This window comes from Schistocerca cancellata, chromosome 3 (assembly GCF_023864275.1).
Source record: "Schistocerca cancellata isolate TAMUIC-IGC-003103 chromosome 3, iqSchCanc2.1, whole genome shotgun sequence".
NCBI classification, from domain to species: Eukaryota; Metazoa; Arthropoda; class Insecta; order Orthoptera; family Acrididae; genus Schistocerca; species Schistocerca cancellata.
Window position 1 is genome coordinate 291,318,807 of NC_064628.1, and position 21,905 is coordinate 291,340,711.

Consider the following 21,905-nt stretch of genomic DNA (forward strand, 5'->3'; position numbering starts at 1 on the left):
GATTCAATAAGTAAAAGAAAAATACTGAGATTCTATAGTCAGTTCTTGACATTCATGGTCTATGCCAGATGTCTACCACATCTGATATGTACTTAACAGTGCGTAGGGAATGCTGGCTGAACCTACGTGGAAAACAAGATTGGAAAATGTGCTGCAGCAACATGGAAGCCTATAGCTGACATGAAACACTTTAGAAGAGGTATGTACCCCCTAGTGCACATCAGTTACTGATGAAGATGACGATGATGATGATCGTGATGATGGTGGTGGTGATGTGACGCTGATGATGATTACGATGCAAACTGAGTATTTTTCTTGCAAGAAGATGTCTGCGACGTGACCAGTAGTAATTTTTTGGTATACTAAGTACCACATGAAATAGCTTATATATTCCTTCCTTTCTCCTTTCTTTCTTTCCAGTAATTTTTCATTCTTTACCTATATTTTTCTCTTCTTTCTTCTGTTCACTTTGCACCCGTAGTTTTCTTTGTTTTCTCCAGGAAGCCCTAGAAAACTTTTACTTTTGCTCTTTCTCCTATTTCTTCCTTCATTATTTCCATTTCCCTCATGGTCTGCTTTAACGTTTTTTATTCACGTCACTGATGTTTTGGGGTTTCTGTCAAAGAAGTCAAAAACCTTTTTGTTATACTGTTTTCATCTAGTCTCTTTCGGTGTCCACAGAATGCAACTCTTATCTTCCTCATCGCGTCTCATATTCGCCCTACTTTTCATAAACCTCTCTATTACTTCTTAATTTCCGCTTCCTATTTCATATTTTGATCCCAAGATTTTCCTGATTGTTTAGCTGTATTTAACGAAAGGCATTCTGACGCATAAAGGCATTCTGGTTTAATGAGAGTACTGTAGTCCGAAGTTTTTCATTTATGGAAATAGATTCCTTGTTATAGCCGGCCGATGTGGCCGAGCGGTTCTAGGCGCTTCAGTCTGGAACCGCGAGACCGCTACGGTCGCAGGTTCGAATCCTACCTCGTGCATGGATGTGTGTGATGTCCTTAGGTTAGTTAGGATTAAGTAGTTCTAAGTCTAGGGGACTGATGACCTCAGATGTTAAGTCCCATAGTTCTCAGAGCCGTTTGAACCAATTTTTTCCTTGTTGTATAGGTTTCTTGTTAGTTGAAAAGCCACCCCCATTTTCCTTGCCCTTGCCAGGTTAGCTTCTTTGTCTAAAGCACCTAGACATTGAATTTTGTAGCCCTTTTTATTCTACAATAGTCAATTTACATATATTTCGGTACCTCCTTCACATCTGTAACATCATTAATAATAATAATAATGATGATGATGATGATGATGATGATGATGATGATGACCAAGATTCCGAAGGAGGACGTAAAAAATCTTCTCGGTGATTTCAACGCACAAATTGGGAAAGTGAAGAAATATTTTAAAAAGTCGGCATTTGCCCTGCACACAAATTCACGAACAAGAATGGCATCAGACTCATCGAGTTGTCCCAACAAAACAATCTAAAAATCATGTCAACATCACTTCGAAAGAACCCTAAGAAGCAAAAAATGTGGCGATCCCCTACCCTTCAGCTAGGTGAATTTCAAATAGACCATGTTGCGATCTCCTATGATTTCCAAAAAAAAAATACACGACGTTCAAGTCCGCAGAGGGGCAAATATAGAGTCTGACCGCTATCGTACCAGAGTCAAAATTAAATTCACGTGAAAAAGGAAATGTCAGTAACTTCCAAATTTGATTTGAAAAAAATCCAAGAATCAAAAACTACAGAAGTATGGGGAAAACAACCTACAAACAGCTGAAGAGATTTCTAAACAAAAATTATACAGAAAGCAACAGAACTGATCTATGCAGAAAGTAAGAAAACTGATTCCATAAAGAAAAAAATCCAACCACCCATGGTGGAATTCAAATTGTGATAATGCAATGGAAGAGAGAAAACGAGCCTTCTTAAGCTTTAATTGTGATAAATCTGAAACCATACAAGAGAAATTTTTCGGAGTCATAAAACAAACAGCTAAAATACTTAGACAATCTATGCATTATTCTAGAAGAACGCGGACTAGACACCAAAACTCGAAAACTGATCAAACAAATACTGTCAGAAACCAAATCAAAAATTAAATTCATAGATGAAATTTCGGAACCATTCTTAGTTTAAACCGGAGTAAGACAAGGAGATGGGATCTCGCCACAATTGTTAAACATACACTCCTGGAAATGGAAAAAAGAACACATTGACGTCGGTGTGTCAGACCCACCATACTTGCTCCGGACACTGCGAGAGGGCTGTACAAGCAATGATCACACGCACGGCACAGCGGACACACCAGGAACCGCGGTGTTGGCCGTCGAATGGCGCTAGCTGCGCAGCATTTGTGCACCGCCGCCGTCAGTGTCAGCCAGTTTGCCGTGGCATACGGAGCTCCATCACAGTCTTTAACACTGGTAGCATGCCGCGACAGCGTGGACGTGAACCGTATGTGCAGTTGACGGACTTTGAGCGAGGGCGTATAGTGGGCATGCGGGAGGCCGGGTGGACGTACCGCCGAATTGCTCAACACGTGGGGCGTGAGGTCTCCACAGTACATCGATGTTGTCGCCAGTGGTCGGCGGAAGGTGCACGTGCCCGTCGACCTGGGACCGGACCGCAGCGACGCACGGATGCACGCCAAGACCGTAGGATCCTACGCAGTGCCGTAGGGGACCGCACCGCCACTTCCCAGCAAATTAGGGACACTGTTGCTCCTGGGGTATCGGCGAGGACCATTCGCAACCGTCTCCATGAAGCTGGGCTACGGTCCCGCACACCGTTAGGCCGTCTTCCGCTCACGCCCCAACGTCGTGCAGCCCGCCTCCAGTGGTGTCGCGACAGGCGTGAATGGAGGGACGAATGGAGACGTGTCGTCTTCAGCGATGAGAGTCGCTTCTGCCTTGGTGCCAATGATGGTCGTATGCGTGTTTGGCGCCGTGCAGGTGAGCGCCACAATCAGGACTGCATACGACCGAGGCACACAGGGCCAACACCCGGCATCATGGTGTGGGGAGCGATCTCCTACACTGGCCGTACACCACTGGTGATCGTCGAGGGGACACTGAATAGTGCACGGTACATCCAAACCGTCATCGAACCCATCGTTCTACCATTCCTAGACCGGCAAGGGAACTTGCTGTTCCAACAGGACAATGCACGTCCGCATGTATCCCGTGCCACCCAACGTGCTCTAGAAGGTGTAAGTCAACTACCCTGGCCAGCAAGATCTCCGGATCTGTCCCCCATTGAGCATGTTTGGGACTGGATGAAGCGTCGTCTCACGCGGTCTGCACGTCCAGCACGAACGCTGGTCCAACTGAGGCGCCAGGTGGAAATGGCATGGCAAGCCGTTCCACAGGACTACATCCAGCATCTCTACGATCGTCTCCATGGGAGAATAGCAGCCTGCATTGCTGCGAAAGGTGGATATACACTGTACTAGTGCCGACATTGTGCATGCTCTGTTGCCTGTGTCTATGTACCTGTGGTTCTGTCAGTGTGATCATGTGATGTATCTGACCCCAGGAATGTGTCAATAAAGTTTCCCCTTCCTGGGACAATGAATTCACGGTGTTCTTATTTCAATTTCCAGGAGTGTAGTATTAGACAAAGTAAGGTAAGAACGGGAAATCGAACTACGAAAACAAAACTTTGGAAGCCAGTCGAACTAGGAAGAGGTCAAGGAAAATTGAACGTTGCGTACTTAGTGTTTGCAGATGATTTGGCCATTGTAAGAGCAGTAAAACAAATAGAGACCCTCCAAAAATCTATAAAGAAGGCTGGCATGCAAATCTCCTTTAAAAAGACTGAATTCATGTGTTCCAAGTTAGATATTCCGAAACGTAAAATAAATTATGGTGAAATCAACAGAGTCAAACACTTTAAGTACCTCGGTGAAATTATTGAACCAACAGGACTTGAAAAAATAGCACAAAAAACATATTGCAGAAAATCGAGTGTGTCCGGACTTGATTCAGATTAGTATAACAAAAAAAACTGTCAAAAGGCAGTAGAATCAGACACTATTACACAAAACAAACCGACAGTGACATATGCAAGTGAAACACTGTCACTGAATCGAAAACTAGATTTACAAGAAAGTAGAGAGAAAGATTGTTCGAAAAATTCTGGGACCACGATACACACTAAAGAGATACAGAGTTAACACCATCGAGACAGCAGAAAAAGTATTAAATATCGAAACTGACATCAGAAACAGACAAATGAAGTTCTAAGGACACCTAGACAGATTACCAGGAAACAGACTAACTAAACGTCTATTAGACTACGTGACATCCCTTACAGCATAATTGCCATGGGTAAGTGACGTTAAGAAGAATTTGACAAAAGTAAAAACACATCAGACAGGGATACATTCAGAAGCAAAACTGGTAAGTGGAAGTTTATTCCAGACATGGAACCAAAACCATACTGACCAAAGTGAATCGAAGAAAGAAAGAAGGCCTTCGGAGAGAAAATGAAGAAATATTGGGAAAATAAAAAGAACCCGAAGAAAGATTGAAATCATCTGCTTATCATTCTCCGAAGCGAACATTCGCTAATAATAATAATAATGAATATATGGTCTCTGAAGCCAACTTGTAATGTAAGGGAACATTTTGTTAACAAAAAATGTTCAAATGTGTGTAAAATCTTATGGGTTATCAGTCCCTAAGCTTACACACTACTTAACCTAAATTATCCTAAGGACAAACACACACACCCGTGCCCGAGGGAGGACTCGAACCTCCGCCGGGACCAGCCGGAACATTTTGTTAGTGGTTCTGACGAAAACTGTTTTGTCACTGTTGCTGCCTGGGAATGCGTACTGACATCCAAATATCCACAATTTGCATTTGAATCCACGACATACTCGACGTCGTGCTCATCACCAGCGATTCGGTGTTAATGTGTGGGCCGGCATTCTCGGTGATAGGTTGACTGGATCATACATTCTTCGACTCCGCCTCAACGGACGGAGATATCTCATCTTCGTGGAATTTGTGTTGCCAGAACTACTGGTGGATGTATCATTGTTAGTTAAAGGATGGGGCGCCAGCCCATTCCAGCATTGTTGTGAGGAATCATCTGAGAGTCACTTTCGGGAATCGATGGATCTGCGATGTGTGGAGCTATGGCCTGTCCATCCAGGTCACCTAACATCACATATCTGGATTTCTTCCTCTGGGAGCATATGAGGCAGCTGGTGCATGAAACCGTTGTGGAAACAGAAGACTTCGTCGTAGAATTGTTGCTGCTGCTGGTACCATTGCGGATACGCTAGTAATCTTCGAACGAACACGATGCAATGCATGCAAACAGGCAAAAGGTCGCGCATTCGAGCAGTTCTTGTGAATCCCACTCCTGTAATAGCAAGCACCTACTGAGTAAACCGTCCTTAGCATCAGATACTACCGCCAGGAACTATTATGTACTAAAACTTAATACATTTGTTTTGATGCTCTCTACCTTCTGTATTAATTTGAACGAATAGTTTCGGAACACCTTGTATATACGTACATTGTGTAAACTTTTAGATGGCAGACCTCTCTCTAGTCCTGAATCGGTAGAAATCGGTAGACGTCGGGAGGCTTCGGTGGGCACGCAGTTTCGATTGCTGCCAACATTACGTAGCTGACTGTGTTGTACAAGATAGCCATTGTCGTCTGCTTCGTTATTGTTTTGCGCTGTACTGTTCTGCGTGTTTTTATTGTGCAGTTGTGCTAAACATTATCAAAGTGAGTGAAGATGCAGTTGCTGGCCCATCTCGGGAGCCGCCAACAACCCCTACCGGTAGGCCTACGGTTACAAGAAGCCTTTCGTCTGCTTCATGTAAGCATGACGCGCAATTTGTAGTGCCAGCACTGCAACTGGTAGGCGTGCCTTCCCCCCCCCCCCCCAAAAAAGAAGGGTCCACTCCCCTCCCCTCGCAGCCAATGCTTGCTTCCTCCTCCCCGCACTCCCCTCACTACTCTGCCGTCTTACAGTTAACACACTGTATATAGGGTGGTCAGAAATAGTCTGAAATGCTTGTAAGGATGTTGCAGGGCAGGTTGTGGTGAGAAATAATTGTTACGAACAAAATACGATACATATGAGAAAAAGTACCACCACAGCTGTATCTTGAGAATGCCTTTATTATCACACGAAACCGAAGGCAAAAATATTTTGTTGACTCCCACCTGTAAACCAAAAAAATGATCATAGTAATAAAATAAGAGAAACCAGAACTCGCGTGGAAAGATTCAATGCTCGTTTTCCACGTACGCTGTTCGGGAGTGGAACGGTATGAAATAGTCTGAAGGTGTTTCGATGAACCCTCTGCCAGTCACTTAAGTGTGAATTGCACACATACACGGCAAATACGTGTAACTAAAGTAAACGAAGATGTACACTGGAGAAAGAGAACCGAAATCAATGTACGTAAACCACAAACTGATTAAACTAGTTTCTCTTGTCATATGCGTCAGTAACCAGCAATACGCACGCGTCACAGGTGGCAGGGGTCAAATACAGGGAACGAAAGGCTATTTACAATATGAACAGAAACCAGATGACAGTCATAAGAGTCCAGGGCCATGGAGGGAAGCAGTGGTTGGGAAGGGAGTGAGACAGGGTTGTAGTTTATCCCCGATGGTAATCAATCTGTATATTGAGCAAGCATAAAGGAAACAAAAGAAAAATTTGGAGTTGGAATTAAAATCCATGGAGAAGAGATTAAAACTTTGAGATTTGCGGATGACATTGTAATTCTGTCAAAGACAGCGAAGGACCTGGAAGAGCAGTTGAACGGAATGGACAGTGTCTTGTAAGGAGGATATAAGATGGACATCGACAAAAGCAAAACGAGGACAATGGAATGTTGTCGAATTAAGTCAGGTGTTGCGGAGGGAATGAGATTAGGAAATGAGACACTTATAGTAGTTGATGAGTTTTGCTATTTTGGGAGCAAAATAAATGATGGTCGAAGTAGAGAGGATATAAAATGTAGACTGGCAATGGCAAGGAAAGCGTTTCTGAAGAAGAGAAATTTGTTAACATCGAGTATAGATTTAAGTGTCAGGAGGCCTTTCCTCAAAGTATTTGTACGGAATGTAGCCATGTATGGAAGTGAAACATGGATGATAAATAGTTTAGACAAGAAGAGAATAGAGGCTTTCGAAATGTGGTGCTACAGAAGAATGCTGAAGATTAGATGAATGGATCACGTAACTATTGCGGAGGTTCTGCATAGAATTTGGAGAAGAGGAATTTGTGGCACAACTTGACTAGAAGAAGGGATCGGTTGGCATGTTATGTTCTTAGGCATCAAGGGATCACCAATTTAGTATTGGAGGGCAGCGAGGAGGGTAAAAATCGTAGAGGGAGCCCAAGAGATGAATACACTAAGCAGATTCAGAAGGATGTAGGTGGCAGTAGGTACTTCGAGATGAAGAAGCTTGCACAGGATAGGGTAACATAGAGAGCTGCATCAAGCCAGTCTCTTGAGTGAAGACCACAACAACAACAACAACAACAGGTTTTACAAATTGAATACCTTGTAACTGGTAGGGTTACTATTTTGTATCTGTGTCTGAAGTGGTTTTTTGGCACAACTGCATTATCGAACTGTTAAAGGAAAAAAGCATTCGATACCGACACAAAAATTTGTAGCCCTTAGCCGCTGTTCATTCCACCATGAGATGGCAATACCAGATTTTAGTTAATCAACTGAAGATGAAACATGTGATGTATAAGAATGTGCAGAGCGGCATTCACGGTAGTGTCACGTCGCATCACTTCCGAGGGGTATCTGGTACAGTTCCACACTGGCAAAGAGCGAAAAAAAAAAAAGCTGCATGTGCAACGGAATATTGGCCGAGCTTTGTACGAAGGGCGTTCGGTAAGTAATGCAACATACTTTTTCTGAAAGCAGGTTGGCTTTATTGAGGATTCCAATACACCATATTATCTTCCACTTTTCTGGCTATGAAACACTATTTTTCAACACACTCTCCGGTCAATGTAACAGCCTTACGCCGCCCTACTGGGAAGGCCTGAATGCCCTCACAGAACCACCTGTACTGGTTGACGTCAGACCAACGTCTTGCTGGGTGAGTAACCTCCCCTTCATCCACGAACTGCTTCCCGCGGGCTGTATCCTTCGTTGAGCCATACAGATGGAAATCGGAGGCTGCACGATTCGTACTGTGGGGGTACAACAGTCCAATGAAGTATTTTGAGTTTCTCTTGGGTGTGCAGATTTGTGTGTGGACTCTCGATGTCATGGAGAAGCAGAAGCTCGTTTGCATTTTTGTGGGCTGAAGTCGTTTATTCAATTTCCTGAGAGTAGCCTAATACACTTCAGAGTTGATCGTTGCACCATGAGCGAGGACATCAAACAGAATAACCTGTTCGGAGTCTTAGAAGGCCGTCTCTACGACTTTAACGGCTGAGGGCGCGGCTTTGGCCTTTCTCTTCAAAGGGGACATTCTGGCGTAACTCCATGGATTGTCGTATTGTTTCCGGTTTGAAGTGATGAACCCATGTTTTATCGCATGTGATGATGTTGACGAAATATTGTCACGATCAGCCTCGTAGCGCGCAAGCCATTCCGCACGGATAGTCTTCGTTGCTCTTCACGGTCTTCTATTGGGCGGCAAAGAACCCAGCGAGCACACACCTTTGAGTACCCCAACTGGAGGACGAATGTGTCAAAAGACCAACAGAGACATCCAGTTGAGCAGCAAAGTGTTTGACTGCGATCCGTCGATCACCTCGAATGAAAATGTCCCCACGTTCCATATTGCAGGAGTCCCAGCTGTGTGCGGCCGACTGGCCCGCGGGAGGTTGAACACCTTTGCGCGATCTTGTTGCGATGATGACAGAGGCCTCGCCCAACGACGCGCCATGCTTTTGTTCACTGCCAGGTCACCGTAGATATCGTGCAAGCGCCTATGAATATCCTCGATGCTCTGGTTTTCCATCAAAGAAACACAGACGCCATTTTGAAGGCTACGTATAGTGCTGCTGCCTATCGGGACTTAGTGAAAGTATAGTAGCTGAAGCGGGAATATTCCACGATGTCTCAACCGAAATTGGCCGAGAAAAATGTGTTGTATTACTTATTGAATCCCCCCCCCCCCCCCCCCGTAACTATACTGAATACTTCCCAGCCATTAGATCTTAGCACGTTGTTGTCATCGGAGAGAAATCGTTGCTTGCGAAAGAAGCGTGCCGTACCACAAAGGGCTGTTATAGAATCATTGCTAAATAACGAGGAAGGCTCCTTGAGTCGTTCACGAATGATGATGTGTATAGGGGAGATTCAACGCAAGAAAAATATAGCAAAATGGAGGAAGAGCTGCTAAAGACTGACGCTTTGTACAGGGATTGGCTATCGACGTAAACAATTGTAACTGATTGCGTATAAATAGGCGGAAAGGCCCATTATTGTTCAGTTAAACAACTGTGAACGACTCACTGAAAACAGCATCAGTGTTAAAGTACCAAGGAGTAGCCGTCCAAAGTGACGTTAAAAAATCTAGAGATTTGTGTCCAGAGCGATATAAGACGCCATACTGAGATCACTGGAAGAAGCCTAAGCAAATGGAAGCTAAGCCGTAAACCGATTACTGAGAATTGTTCCTTCGTCTGGACTTAGCAGGTATAGTTAACAGGGAAGATCCTAGGAACAGCGGCGCCTTTCGTGAGGGGTTCTTCCAGAGGTGTTCACCCAACTGCAGTGGTAGACGCTGTAAGAGAAGCACTGTGAATGGTGGAGAGGTTTCGATTGCTATTGCGATCTAGCAGTAATAAAACGCACAAGATCCTGCGAAAACACGACGGTAGTAACATTCACACGTGTAACACAAGGAGGAGACACGACTTAACACATCCCATAACTCAGTCTTAGTGTGGCACAGAAAGGAGTCAGGTTGTATGTTGTGGTCTTCAGTCCAAAGACCTGTATTAATCTCTTGGTCTCCCTGTACTACTTTTAACCCGCACACTGTCCTCCAATACTAAATTGGTGATCCCATGATGTCTCAGAATGTGTTCTATCAACCGACCCCTTCTTTTGGTCAAGTTGTGCCACAAATTACTTGTCTTCCCAGTTCTATTCAGTACCGCCTAATTAGTTATGCGAGCAACCGATCTAATCTGGTCTCCTGTGGCAGCATAATCTAATAATAAAACTAAATTCAAACTCAGCCTCCTCCTACTTCACGTAAAATTTTCAGAAGGTGTAATTATAAATCATCTCTTATAAAACAATAAAGATGCTTAATATTAATGTAAAAGACAATCATGTGGTTAGTGTGTCCTCCTGAAATCCTGAGTGTGGTGACTATAAATCCAAAGTATATTCAGAAAACCTGTACTGGTGCATATTTGTACACATTATATCATAAATCAACTAAGAAAAATGTGATGAGGTTGGAAGGGAAGGGAAGTAGGGGTAAGCTGACCAGACGTCACGGTTTACATAAATGTCACAGTCCCAGGAGAAAATTATTCGGGATACATAACTGTTCGCATTTTTAATCGAGAAACAAAACGCGTGAAATAATATTTTCCACTTTAATTATTTGTGTAAAACAAATTTCCTAGAAGCAGAACGTTATATAAACATAAATTTTCACAATAAACAAGCCTATCGCATTTGGTTTAACCAGTCTTAATCCTAAAAAATGAGTAGGCGATATGTTGAAAAGAAATGCAGGTGTTACCTATTTAACTTTCTGACCTTTCACTTTGTGACCCTCGAGACAAGTAAAACCAAACCAAAGGAGGTATGAAGGTGCATCACGTAATCCATTTCTCCTAACGGGACTACAGGAAGCTAAATTTGTGAAGAATATGCGCGATGCAGCGTGTGTTAGCAATACGTATTGAATATTGTTTGGCATGTATTGCGCGCTTGCCCAAACAGTCTGCAGTCAAACGAAATCTTAAATTTTAGTAAGAAATATGTAATTTGTATCTGATTACTGATTAGTAACATTACATAATTTTTAGGATTAACGAATTGTACCTACGTACCCAGTAAGTTACTAAACATTGCAGAAAATATGCTCAAACTAATGCAATAAAAACTATATAAGTCTTTTTTAATTCTGAAGAAAAAAAATATTTGTGTGTAGCGTGCGAGAGTAATCCCAAAAGTAAGGTCTCCTATTTTTTTATAAGTACATAGACCTGTTTATTTCTACAATGGTTTACATCAGTTTACAGCTTGGACATTTAGTTATTTTTCGACATAGTCACAATTTCTGTCGATGCATTTTTGTAGACGCTGTGGCAGTTTTTGTATGCCCATGTCATACCAGCTCGCCGCCATGCTGTTCAGAAAGTTGTGACCCCTTTTTTCACCTCGTCGTCGGAGCTGAATCGTTGAGACCACAATTAACGCTGACAGGTACTGTGAGACTCTGAAAAAACAAACGGGCAATTCAGAACCGGAGAAGAGGAATGTTGAGCAAGGGCGCACACATTCTCCATGACAACGCTCGCCCACAATTCGCTCGGTAAACCGTTGCTATCCTGCAACAGTTTCAGCGGAACATAATCACCCACCCACCCTACAGACCTGACTTGCCGCCCAGTGACTGTCACCTGTTCCCTAGGTTAAAAGAACATTTGGCCGGAAAGCGATTCAGCTCCGACGACGAGGTGGAAGAAGAGGTTCATAACTTTCTGAACAGCATGGCGGTGAGTTGGTATGACATGGGCATACAAAATCTGCCAAGGCGTCTATAAAAATGCATCGACAGAAATGGTGATTATGTCGAAAAATAGCTAAATGTTTAAGCTGTAAACTGATGTAGACCATTGTAGAAATAAACAGGTCTATGTACTTATAAAAAAATAGGAGACCTTACTTATGGGATTACCATCGTACGTACATTTTCCTTTCCGATTCACAAAATGAAGATACATTCTTGCTGTGGGTTTTTCACATACTGCATTGTCATATGCCTATTATCGATCTCAAAATATCATGTTAACTGACAAGAATGAAGTATAAACAAAAGTGTCCCAGTTTTTTTCTCCTTTAAATCTGATCAGCCTAGCCTGACTCAATCAAGTAAATGGTCAGCATGTTGTCTTATTTTCATTGATAAATGACTCTTTCCACATCACAGCGAAACATAGCAATTATGATCCAAACCAGGATTTCTGCGCCACTAGAAACATCCAAACTAGTAAACTACTTTTAAGGAACACAATAATGTAGATTTAGCATCACAGGCCAGTGCTGTCACTAACCTCACACACCGGTCTCGGTAATTCTAAGAATTTTTTATTTTTTTTTTCAGTACGGCTGACAATTCTTGTTATACTCGCATATACTACTCTCACTACAACACCTGCTGTACACTTAAAAATCATGGGTATGTGACGCAGTTTTTACTAATGCAACTGGTCATTTTCCCCCTTTATTACCGTCACCTTGCGATATTATGTTTTACAAACTGGCTCGCTCACGATAAAATGGAAATGCCGTGTGGCTAGGGCCTCCCGTCGGGTAGTCCGTTCGCCTGGTGCAAGTCTTTCGATTTGACTCCACTTCGGCGACTTGCGTGTCGATGGGGATGAAATGATGATGAAAGACACACAACTCGACCCAGTCATCACGAGGCAGAAAAAATCCCCGGCCCCGCCTGGAATCGAACCCGCGGCCCCGTGCGCGGGAAGCGAGAACGCTACCGCAAGACCACGAGCTGCGGACCCTCGCTCACGATGAAGTTTTGGCTACATACTGTTATAGTTTTGTTGGCCCATAATACAAACGAATGCCATTGCACGATTACAGCCAATGCTGGTGTTTTTTCAATGCATGTTCACCGCTTTTTACTATTTGAACAATCTGAAAATGGTTGTAAAAAAAAAAACCGAAAATACTCATCGTGCTTTAATTGTGTACTAAGAATTGCTGTATACACATTACAATTTTTTTACATTAATTTTTTTATTTAAAAGATAGATTATCTTATTGAACCAGGTCCTCTCGATTCGCAATATCATCGGGTCAATTGCAGTTTTATTACAAGGCAACGCTACCAATGGGCAAGTGGTGCTGTGTGTTACGTACGCCAGAAGATAATTGTTCTGTATGAGAAGCAAACATTTCAAGGAATTCATTTCGTATAATGAGAATGATTATAGAAAATAAAGAATAATATTTGTAATAGAGGTTCAAACCGTATTCCTTTTTTCTTTTCTCCTTTTCGTATTATATCAGGCTTAAATCGAGCAGGTAGTGGAAGTGAGGGAGTCCCAGTTGGGAATATCTGAGAGGTGGCTTCCATTTTCGGCATTTACCTTACAACCAAAGAAAACTTCCAACAATTTTCGTCAGAACTGCGAGTTGGGAAAATCTTAATTTAATTGTTCCTGATAAAAATATGAAAGCCTAGCGTACGCGAAAAGTGTATTTGTGTACGTGTATACGTACAGAGTAATGTCGATGTCTTTCTTGACATGTTAGTCGCTGTCAATCTCAGATGGATCGACGGCGAGTTATGATTAATATCAACTAGATTCCCTTGAATAAAAAGAAATAAGAGGCAAAACGGTAGGAGATAAAGAGGTTTAATACCCAAATAAAGTAAATACTGTAGCTGTATATAATGCGAACTATAAGAAGCTTCAAATCGAGCAAATAGCGAAGAAAAGTCTTCAGCGATAAACAATGTTTTGATCTGCTTGCTTCACAACTTCTCTCGGAGACGCTTAATCTCGTTGGCGGCTGATTGCCCTATATCAGATAATACCAACGAGAAAATCGTAGTTTACGTACAAAAAAGGATTATGACAGGAGGCAGAGAAATTTTATGTAGTAACAAACGTTTAGAAAAACTGGATTAAAAGGCACGTCAACAATCGGCAGTGCCGAGCGCTCTTCAACGGAACACATTGCTAGGCATGAATGTCTCCCGTAAAGCAACCGCGATGAACTAAAACGATAAATTCGAGCAGTAGAAAGGTAATCATTGTGACGTTCTTTTCAGCTGTGCTGTTGCAAATTTACGGTAGCTGTAACACCTGCGCTAATTTGTGGTAAACATGCGTACATGACCGGTATCCTCTTGGAAAACTGGCTGCAAGAATGAAAACAAATTCGTGCTTCTACAACAATTAACAAAACCCTCGGTGGCACGACTAATTGCTTAAGCATGTTTCCATAGCAACCGTGTCACATGGTGCCGCAGTATTACATAAGCCAGCGGGTCGGCACATCGTAAATCTAATAAGACTAAAGAACCGAAGACTGCAGGACGCCACCTGTTGCGCACAAGCAGGTACTCACTGAGCATGCGTGGGAGCCCACGTCGTCTTCCTTGTCTGCTTTGGCACCGTTCTGCATGTCGCCCACTTTTGCACGACTGCGCCGCTTCGCGCCGAGCCTCGGACTGAACTGCGAGATGGGCGCCATATTGACCGGGCGCCACAGTGCTGCCAGCTGGCGGACGTTACGCCAACCATGCAGATCACGAGAGAACGTTGCTGGTCCACGATGTCGTTTCAGGTGTCCCAAAAGACGCAACACAGAATAATGTAGCCTTTGTACAGCTTCAGGAAAGGATACAGACTATGAATATAACCAATTCGCAGGCGAAACTGTGTTTCTGTGCCTTCCACAAGATCAGTAACATAGTGTTTGCTGAGTTAATTGGATCACATTTGATATTACGGTAGGATGACAATTTAGCAAAATCCATCGGATACATGGACTGTAGGTGTCCGTGTTTGTTTAAAATGATCGGCTGTAATAATCACATACATTTCCTGTTTGAAACTAAATGACAAGGGATTTGTAATCTGACGTCGGTACCTAGATCGCCTACATAGCTGACACTTCTCATAGAATTTCTGGAACTTATGAAGAGCATTACAGATTTGCTAGTTGTATTTCCGTGAACACGAACGAAAAGACAATACTTGCCAATATAATCCGAAAAGAAAACACCAAATTAAAAAAGTAAAATATTTGCAAGAAAATACGTACTCGTCGTCGATAGCCTGAATTTCTTTCTACGTGTATCGAACACCAGTTACATTCCCTTCTCTAAAACTTGCATATTTTTTCCTTCATAGGGGGTGGGGATTATTAACAATACAGGGTGTTTCAAAATGAACATACCGGTTTTAAGGCGCTGTAGCATTTGTTACGTTCAACTTACAATTATAAATAATACATCAAATGAAAGAGCAACACAAACAGTATTGTTTGTATACCTGTGCCCAATGGGAAGAGTATGGAATGACAAAGAGTGACTGAAAAACGTGTTGAAAGAGTTCAAGTCTTTCACGTTTAGCCCCAAGAAATATCCTCGCGGAAAGTTTATGGGCATTTCTTTCTCGGTGAAACAACTGTAACCGGTCTTTCTTATCTTGATGTGCCACAGCTATGGCCCGTGCCTCAATGTTGGGAGCAAGATGGTTCACCGCCCCATTGGCATAACTCAGTACGCGGCAGGTTAAACGACGTTGTATCCGACCGGTGGACTGGACGCAAGGGGCCGGTTGACACAGTGTTTTATGCATGACCTCTGCGTTCACACACGATCTGACACGATCATATGTATGTGCCTCCGATACCAGCTGATCTATCAGACTTAAGAAACAGTGTTATTGCAACAGTTACTCCTGACAATTGCTCAAGGTTTCGGAACGACTCGCCTATCGACTCGATGTGTTGGTGTTCTCACTGAATAATTGTAAGAAAAACTGTGTGTGTTTCTCTTTCATTTGATGTATTGTTTATAACTGTAAGGTGAATGTAATATGTGCTACAAAGCCTTAAAACCCGTATATTCATTTTGAAACACCCTGTATTATGAGCACATCTCTAACTACAGTGTTTGTCCAGTGTAGGAAATCTTTCCTTATAATGTGTTGGGATGAATACTACGAAAATGACAGGCGTATATCAAACAATGATATTTCGTGCCCCAGACGAAATCCAAGTGAACTGTACAACGAAATAAATACAGTGCAAAATGCTGGTTCAAATGGCTCTGAGCACTATGGGACTTAACTTCTGAGGTCATCAGTCCCCTAGAACTTCAGAACTACTTAAACCTATCGAACCCAAGAACAGCACACACATCCATGCCCGAGGCAGGATTCGAAACTGCGACCGTGGCAGTCGCGCCGTTGCAGACTGAAGCGCCTAGAACCGCTCGGCCACACCGGCCCGCGAATACTTTTATAACAAAGTTCAGTGGCGATAGTATGTCAGATGAAAGAAGTAATTAAGCTGTTTTCCTCGTGAGGAGGAAACATGAAGTTTACCTGGCCAGAAGCAAGTTGAAACATCAGTAAGATAAAAATCGACAATGCGACTATATATTTTAGTACCATAACTGGAAGGATGGGAGACTGTTGTTATGTTTTAAAAGCCTCAAACAGAATAGCGTGGTATATATACAGCTCATCGTTTTCTAAACAAACGTAACCCTGGTAAATGAAAAATTAAATGCAACAGGAAAAAGAACACATGGTTGGACAGCCTAACCGTTTCTGAGATTCTCGTCTCCCTTTTTTTTTTTTTTTTTAATTGGCTTGGCATTACTGAAATATACAGCCAACACCTTGCTACAAATACAAAAACGTTTGTCCGGAGAACAATGAAAAGAATGCGATCAGCGATTTAAGATTTTTTTTACGGTATCCACATACATACTGGATGAGGTAAGAGAGTCATGCCATCTCAGATATATCCAGAACGAGTTAATGTATTGCGGTGTACTTCCACTAAGTTATAGCGGATAGTAATATTGTCGCGGATTGTCTGAGTTACTTTTGTAATTTGTAACGTTTATAGCTGCCGAATTTAGACACAACTTGCCTTTTTTTTTATGGAACCACATGCTTCATTCTGTGGTATTAGAGCCTTGGAAGAGGACTTCAGCTTCACAACAAGAGTGGAACTTGATTAAGTAGTAACAAGCTAACTGTGCCAAAAATCACTGTCCCTGTATTAGGAGAAGTCGCACAAACGCTAGCCCTACTGCTCCAAATTAAACGTGTAACTCAGGTATGATTTGTGTGTTTATTATTATGATGTATCAGTCAAAATGTTGAGCTTCAGCACTGATACACGCTATAAATCGATTCTGGACTGACAATACTGCACTCTGAATTTCATCAGGATTAATTGCAGCACATGCCCGTGCTGTACGGTATTTCATGTCTTCGGGAATCGTCGGTGTTTCCTTGTAGACATTTTGTTTTAATTTTCTCCACAAATAAAAGTCCAAAGTTGTAAAGTCTGATGAGCGTGCAGGCCATTAAGTTTTTCCCGAACGATCTTCAAATGTTCTTATAAGAAGGTCTGCAATTATCAGTGCGGAAGGGACGCGAAATGCATCGTGTTGGTACCACATGGACTGCCTTATGTCCAGGGTAGTGGCTTTTAAGCTTCCCAGACACACGGCTTCCTCGACCTGACCATAAAACACCCGCGGCTCCTTTTGCACATGAGATCCGACTCAGCGTTCCATGTATGTGGTACATAAAGTTCGATGAAAATGAATTCTTTATTAACTGTTGACATAACGTTTTAATCAACTTCTAACATTATTGCACCTTATTCTTGAAAGGAAATCAATGGGAAGTATGAGTTTACTTCTTCATCACCACTTTCTCAGATCTCAGCACCAGATTGTAAAGTAGGACTTGCATCTCTTTCTCCACAATGATTCACGATCTATATTTCTTGTTGATGTTGCCAATGCTGTAAAACCTACTCAAATAAATAGGATGCTGAAAAAGGTATCAAAATTCAGTGGTGCTTGTTACCCACTTGCGGGTACTGCTGTTTCACCAAGCTCCAAAATTCGTGCAGTGATAACAAAATGAAATTCGATTTCAATGTGGAATATGAAAAAAATGCCAATAAATATCTCTTGTTCTACAGTGGTATGTGTTGATGGAAGTTTTGTATTGAAAGGATCTTTATCTAATTGTATTGACCAACTTCTTCTGGAAACTACTTCAGAAAGAAATCACTGAGTTCAGTTGAATGATTCGCTGACCTCAGTTCTTAGCTGAAGTCATTGTCTTCTAAAACAGTATTAAGCTCAGGGAAAACGTAATGCATATAATTAACAACCGACTTTTTCTTTCCGGATCGTTGAAATTTTGTCTGACAGTTCAGCACGTTGGTCTCATTACCTTGACAGGATACATTCAATAAAATGGAGTTTTTCAAAAAGATGCCTCAAAGGTACGCCAGTTTCAAAACGAAATCACTATCTACGAACTTTTAGGAACTCAAATGCTTCTCATGAGCAAGCTCAGCGTAAAATTCATAGCTTCCTTACACCCTTTCCAAGATATTCTCACGTGAAAGCCAGCGAGAGTTACTGTTATACTTTAGGGAGATGTGCTCAGCTCCCACATCAGCGCACGTTTCCTGAAAACATTTCGTCTTAACTGGTAGACTCTTAATGACGTTTACCACTTCGATCACCGATTGAGGGGAGTTACTAAATACAGTTTTCCGTAATTCTTTCACGAAAGAAGACGAAGTAAATATCAAAAATTCGAAACCAGAACAGTTGTTAGCATGAGTGACATAAAAGTACATATCTCAGGTGTTGCGAAACAACTCAAATCACTTAAGAAAGGCAAATCTTCCGGTCCAGATGGTATACAATCAGGTTCCTCTCAGAGTACGCAGACACGATAGCGCCTTTGTTAGTAATCATATACAACCGCTCACTTGACGAAAGGTCTGTTCCTAAAGACTGGAAAGTAGCACAGGTCACACCAATATTCAAGAAAGGATATAGGAGTAACCCATTGAATTACAGGCCCATAACACTGACCTCAATTTGCAGTAGGATTTTGGAGCATATACTGTACTCGAACATTATGAATCACCTTGAAGAAAATGATTTATTGATACATAATGAACACGGATTCAGAAAATATCGTTCTTGTGTAACACAGCTAGCTCTTTATTCCCATGAAGTAATGAGTGCTGTCGACAAGGGATCTCAGATCGATTCCATATTCCTAGATTTCCAGAAAGCTTTTGATGCTGTTCCTCACAAGCGACTATTAATCAAATCGCGTGCTTATGGAGTATCGTCTCAGTTGTGTGACTGGATTCGTGATTTCCTCTAAGAGAGGTCACAGTTCCCTGAGATAGACGGTAAATCATCGAGCTGAACAGAAGTGATATCTTGCGTTTCGCAAGGTAGTGTCATTGGCCCTCTGTTGTTACTGATTTATATAAATGATCTAGGTGATAATCTGAGCAGCCCCCTTAGAGTGTTTGCAGATGACGCTGTAATTTACCGTCTAGTAAAATCATCAGACGATCGATTCCAATTACAAAATGATCTAGAGAGAATTTCTGTATGGTGCGAAAAGTGGTTAGCACTAAACAAAGAAAAGTGTGAGGTCACCCACATGGGTTCTAAAAGAAATCCGATAAATTTTGGGTATACGATAAATCTCAGAATTTGAAGGGCTGTCAATTCGACTAAATACCTAGGAATTACAACTACGAGCAACTTGAATTGGAAAGACCACATAGATAGTATTGTGGGGGAGGCGAAACAAAGACTGCGCTTTGTTGGCAGAACACTTAGAAGATGCGACAAACCCACTAAAGAGACGGCCTGCATTACACTTGTCCGTTCTCTGCTGGAATATTTCTGCACAGTATGGGATCCTTACCAGGTAGGATTGACGGAGGACATCGAAAAAGTGCAAAGAAGGGCAGTTTCGTGTTATCGCGCAATAGGGGTGAGAGTGTCACTGATATGATACGCGAGTTGGGGTGGCAGTCACTGAAACAAAGGCGGTTTTCTTTGCGGCGAGATCTATTTACGAAATTTCAATCACCAACTTTCTCTTCCGAATGCGTAAATATTTTGTTGACACTTACCTGCGTAGGGAAAAATGGTCATTATAATAAAATAAGAAAAATCAGAGCTCGAACGGAAAGATTTAGGTGTTCCTTTTTCCCACGCGCCATTAGAGAGTGGAATGGCGGAGAAGTAGTATGAAAATGGTTCGGTGAACCCTCTGCCAGGCACTTAAGTGTGAATTGCAGAGTAACCATGTAGATGTAGATGTAGATCTTTGCGGATCAGAGCTTGTAATCCGCAGCTAAAGCTAGCAATACTACGGCCTCAATCTGTACACTCGGCATACAATTTTCCCTGTTAAAGTTCGTTTCTTCTATAAAAGAGCTTATTATTACAAAGAGATCTGTTGCTTTTGTTTCAAGAGTTATTTTCCTCCGGAAGAGAAGATTTTATTGAAATGCGTTGTCATTTATTAACTGATGTAACAAATTAGATGCGCATCATTGTGGTTGCGTGTCGCTTCATCCAACTGAATTGTGAAATTAACCTGACCTCAGAGATTTTCAACTAACTTATTATTAAGGTCGTCAGCCATATTGAGTATTCAACGACTGTCACTGACGTGACAAAAGTCATGGGATACCTCCTACTATCGTGTGGGACCTCCTTTTGCCTGGCTTAGTGCAGCAACTCGACGAGTCATGCACTCAACAAATCGTTGGAAGCCCTCTGCAGAAATATTGAGCCATGCTGCCTCATAAGCCATCCATAATTGCTGAAGTGTTGCCGGTACAAGTTTTTGTGCACGAACTGACCTCTCGAATATGTCCTATTAATGTTCGATGGCGTTCATGTAGGGCGATCCGCGTGGCCACATCATTCGCTCGAGTTGTCTAGGAAGTTCTTCAAACCAATCGCGATCAACTGACGTCCAGTGACATAGCGCACTATCATCCACAAAAATTCCGTCATTGTTTAGGAACATGATGTCCATGAAGAGCTGCAATTGGTCTCTAAGTAGCTGAACATAATCAATTCCAATCAATGATCGGTTCAGTTGGACCAGAGGACCCAGTCCATTCCATGTGAACACAGCTCACACCATTAAGGAGCAACCACTCTGTCTTGTTGACAACCTGTCTCCAAGACTTCGTGGGGTCTGCGCCGCACTTGAGCCCTACCATTCGCTCTTACCATCTGAAATCGGGACTCACCTGACCAGGCCACGGTTTTCAAGTCGTCAAGGCCCAACCGAATTGGTCACGAGCCCAGGAGAGGCGCTGCAGGCGACGTTGTGCTGTCAGCAAAGTCACTCGCGTCGGTCGTCTGCTGCCACAGCCCATTAACGACACATTGTCCTAACGGATACGTTCGTCGTACGCCCTGCATTGATTTCTGCTGTTATTTCAAGCGTTTGTCTGTTAGAACTGACAGCTCTACGCAGACGCCGCTGCTCTCGGTCGTTATGTGACGGTAGTCGGTCACTCGTTGTACGAGGTGCATTCAAGTTCTAAGGCCTCCGATTTTTTTTTCCCGACTGGAAAGATATAGAAACATGCGCATTGTTTTAAAATGAGGCCGCGTTCATTGTCAATACGTCCCAGAGATAGCACCGTACGGCAGATGAAATTTTACCGCCAGCGGCGAGAACTGTTTTAAATACTTAAAATGGTGACGTTTTCCGTACTTGAACAACGCGCAATCATTCGTTTTCTGAATTTGCGTGGTGTGAAACCAATTGAAATTCATCGACAGTTGAAGGAGACATGTGGTGATGGAGTTATGGATGTTTCAAAAGTGCGTTCGTGGGTGCGACAGTTTAATGAAGGCAGAACATCGTGTGACAACAAACCGAAACAACCTCGGGCTCGCACAAGCTGGTCTGACGACATGATGGAGAAAGTGGAGAGAATTGTTTTGGGGGATCGCCGAATGACTGTTGAACAGATCGCCTCCAGAGTTGGCATTTCTGTGGGTTCTGTGCACACAATCCTACATGAAGACCTGAAAATGCAAAAAGTGTCATCCAGGTGGGTGCCACAAATGCTGACGGACGACCACATGGC

General features: G+C 42.6%; 1 protein-coding gene across 1 annotated transcript in view; it reads right to left on the reverse strand.

Annotated features, from left to right (window-relative positions):
• Positions 1 to 14,445, reverse strand: part of LOC126174983 (proton-coupled folate transporter) — a 263,537-nt gene extending 249,092 nt beyond the window's left edge. Inside the window, exon 1 of the mRNA XM_049921459.1 lies at positions 14,319 to 14,445. Coding sequence (XP_049777416.1) covers positions 14,319 to 14,444 — 126 coding nt within the window. The 5' untranslated portion in view covers position 14,445. The remainder of the gene's footprint in view (positions 1 to 14,318) is intronic.
• Between the last annotated feature and the right edge of the window lie 7,460 nt (positions 14,446 to 21,905).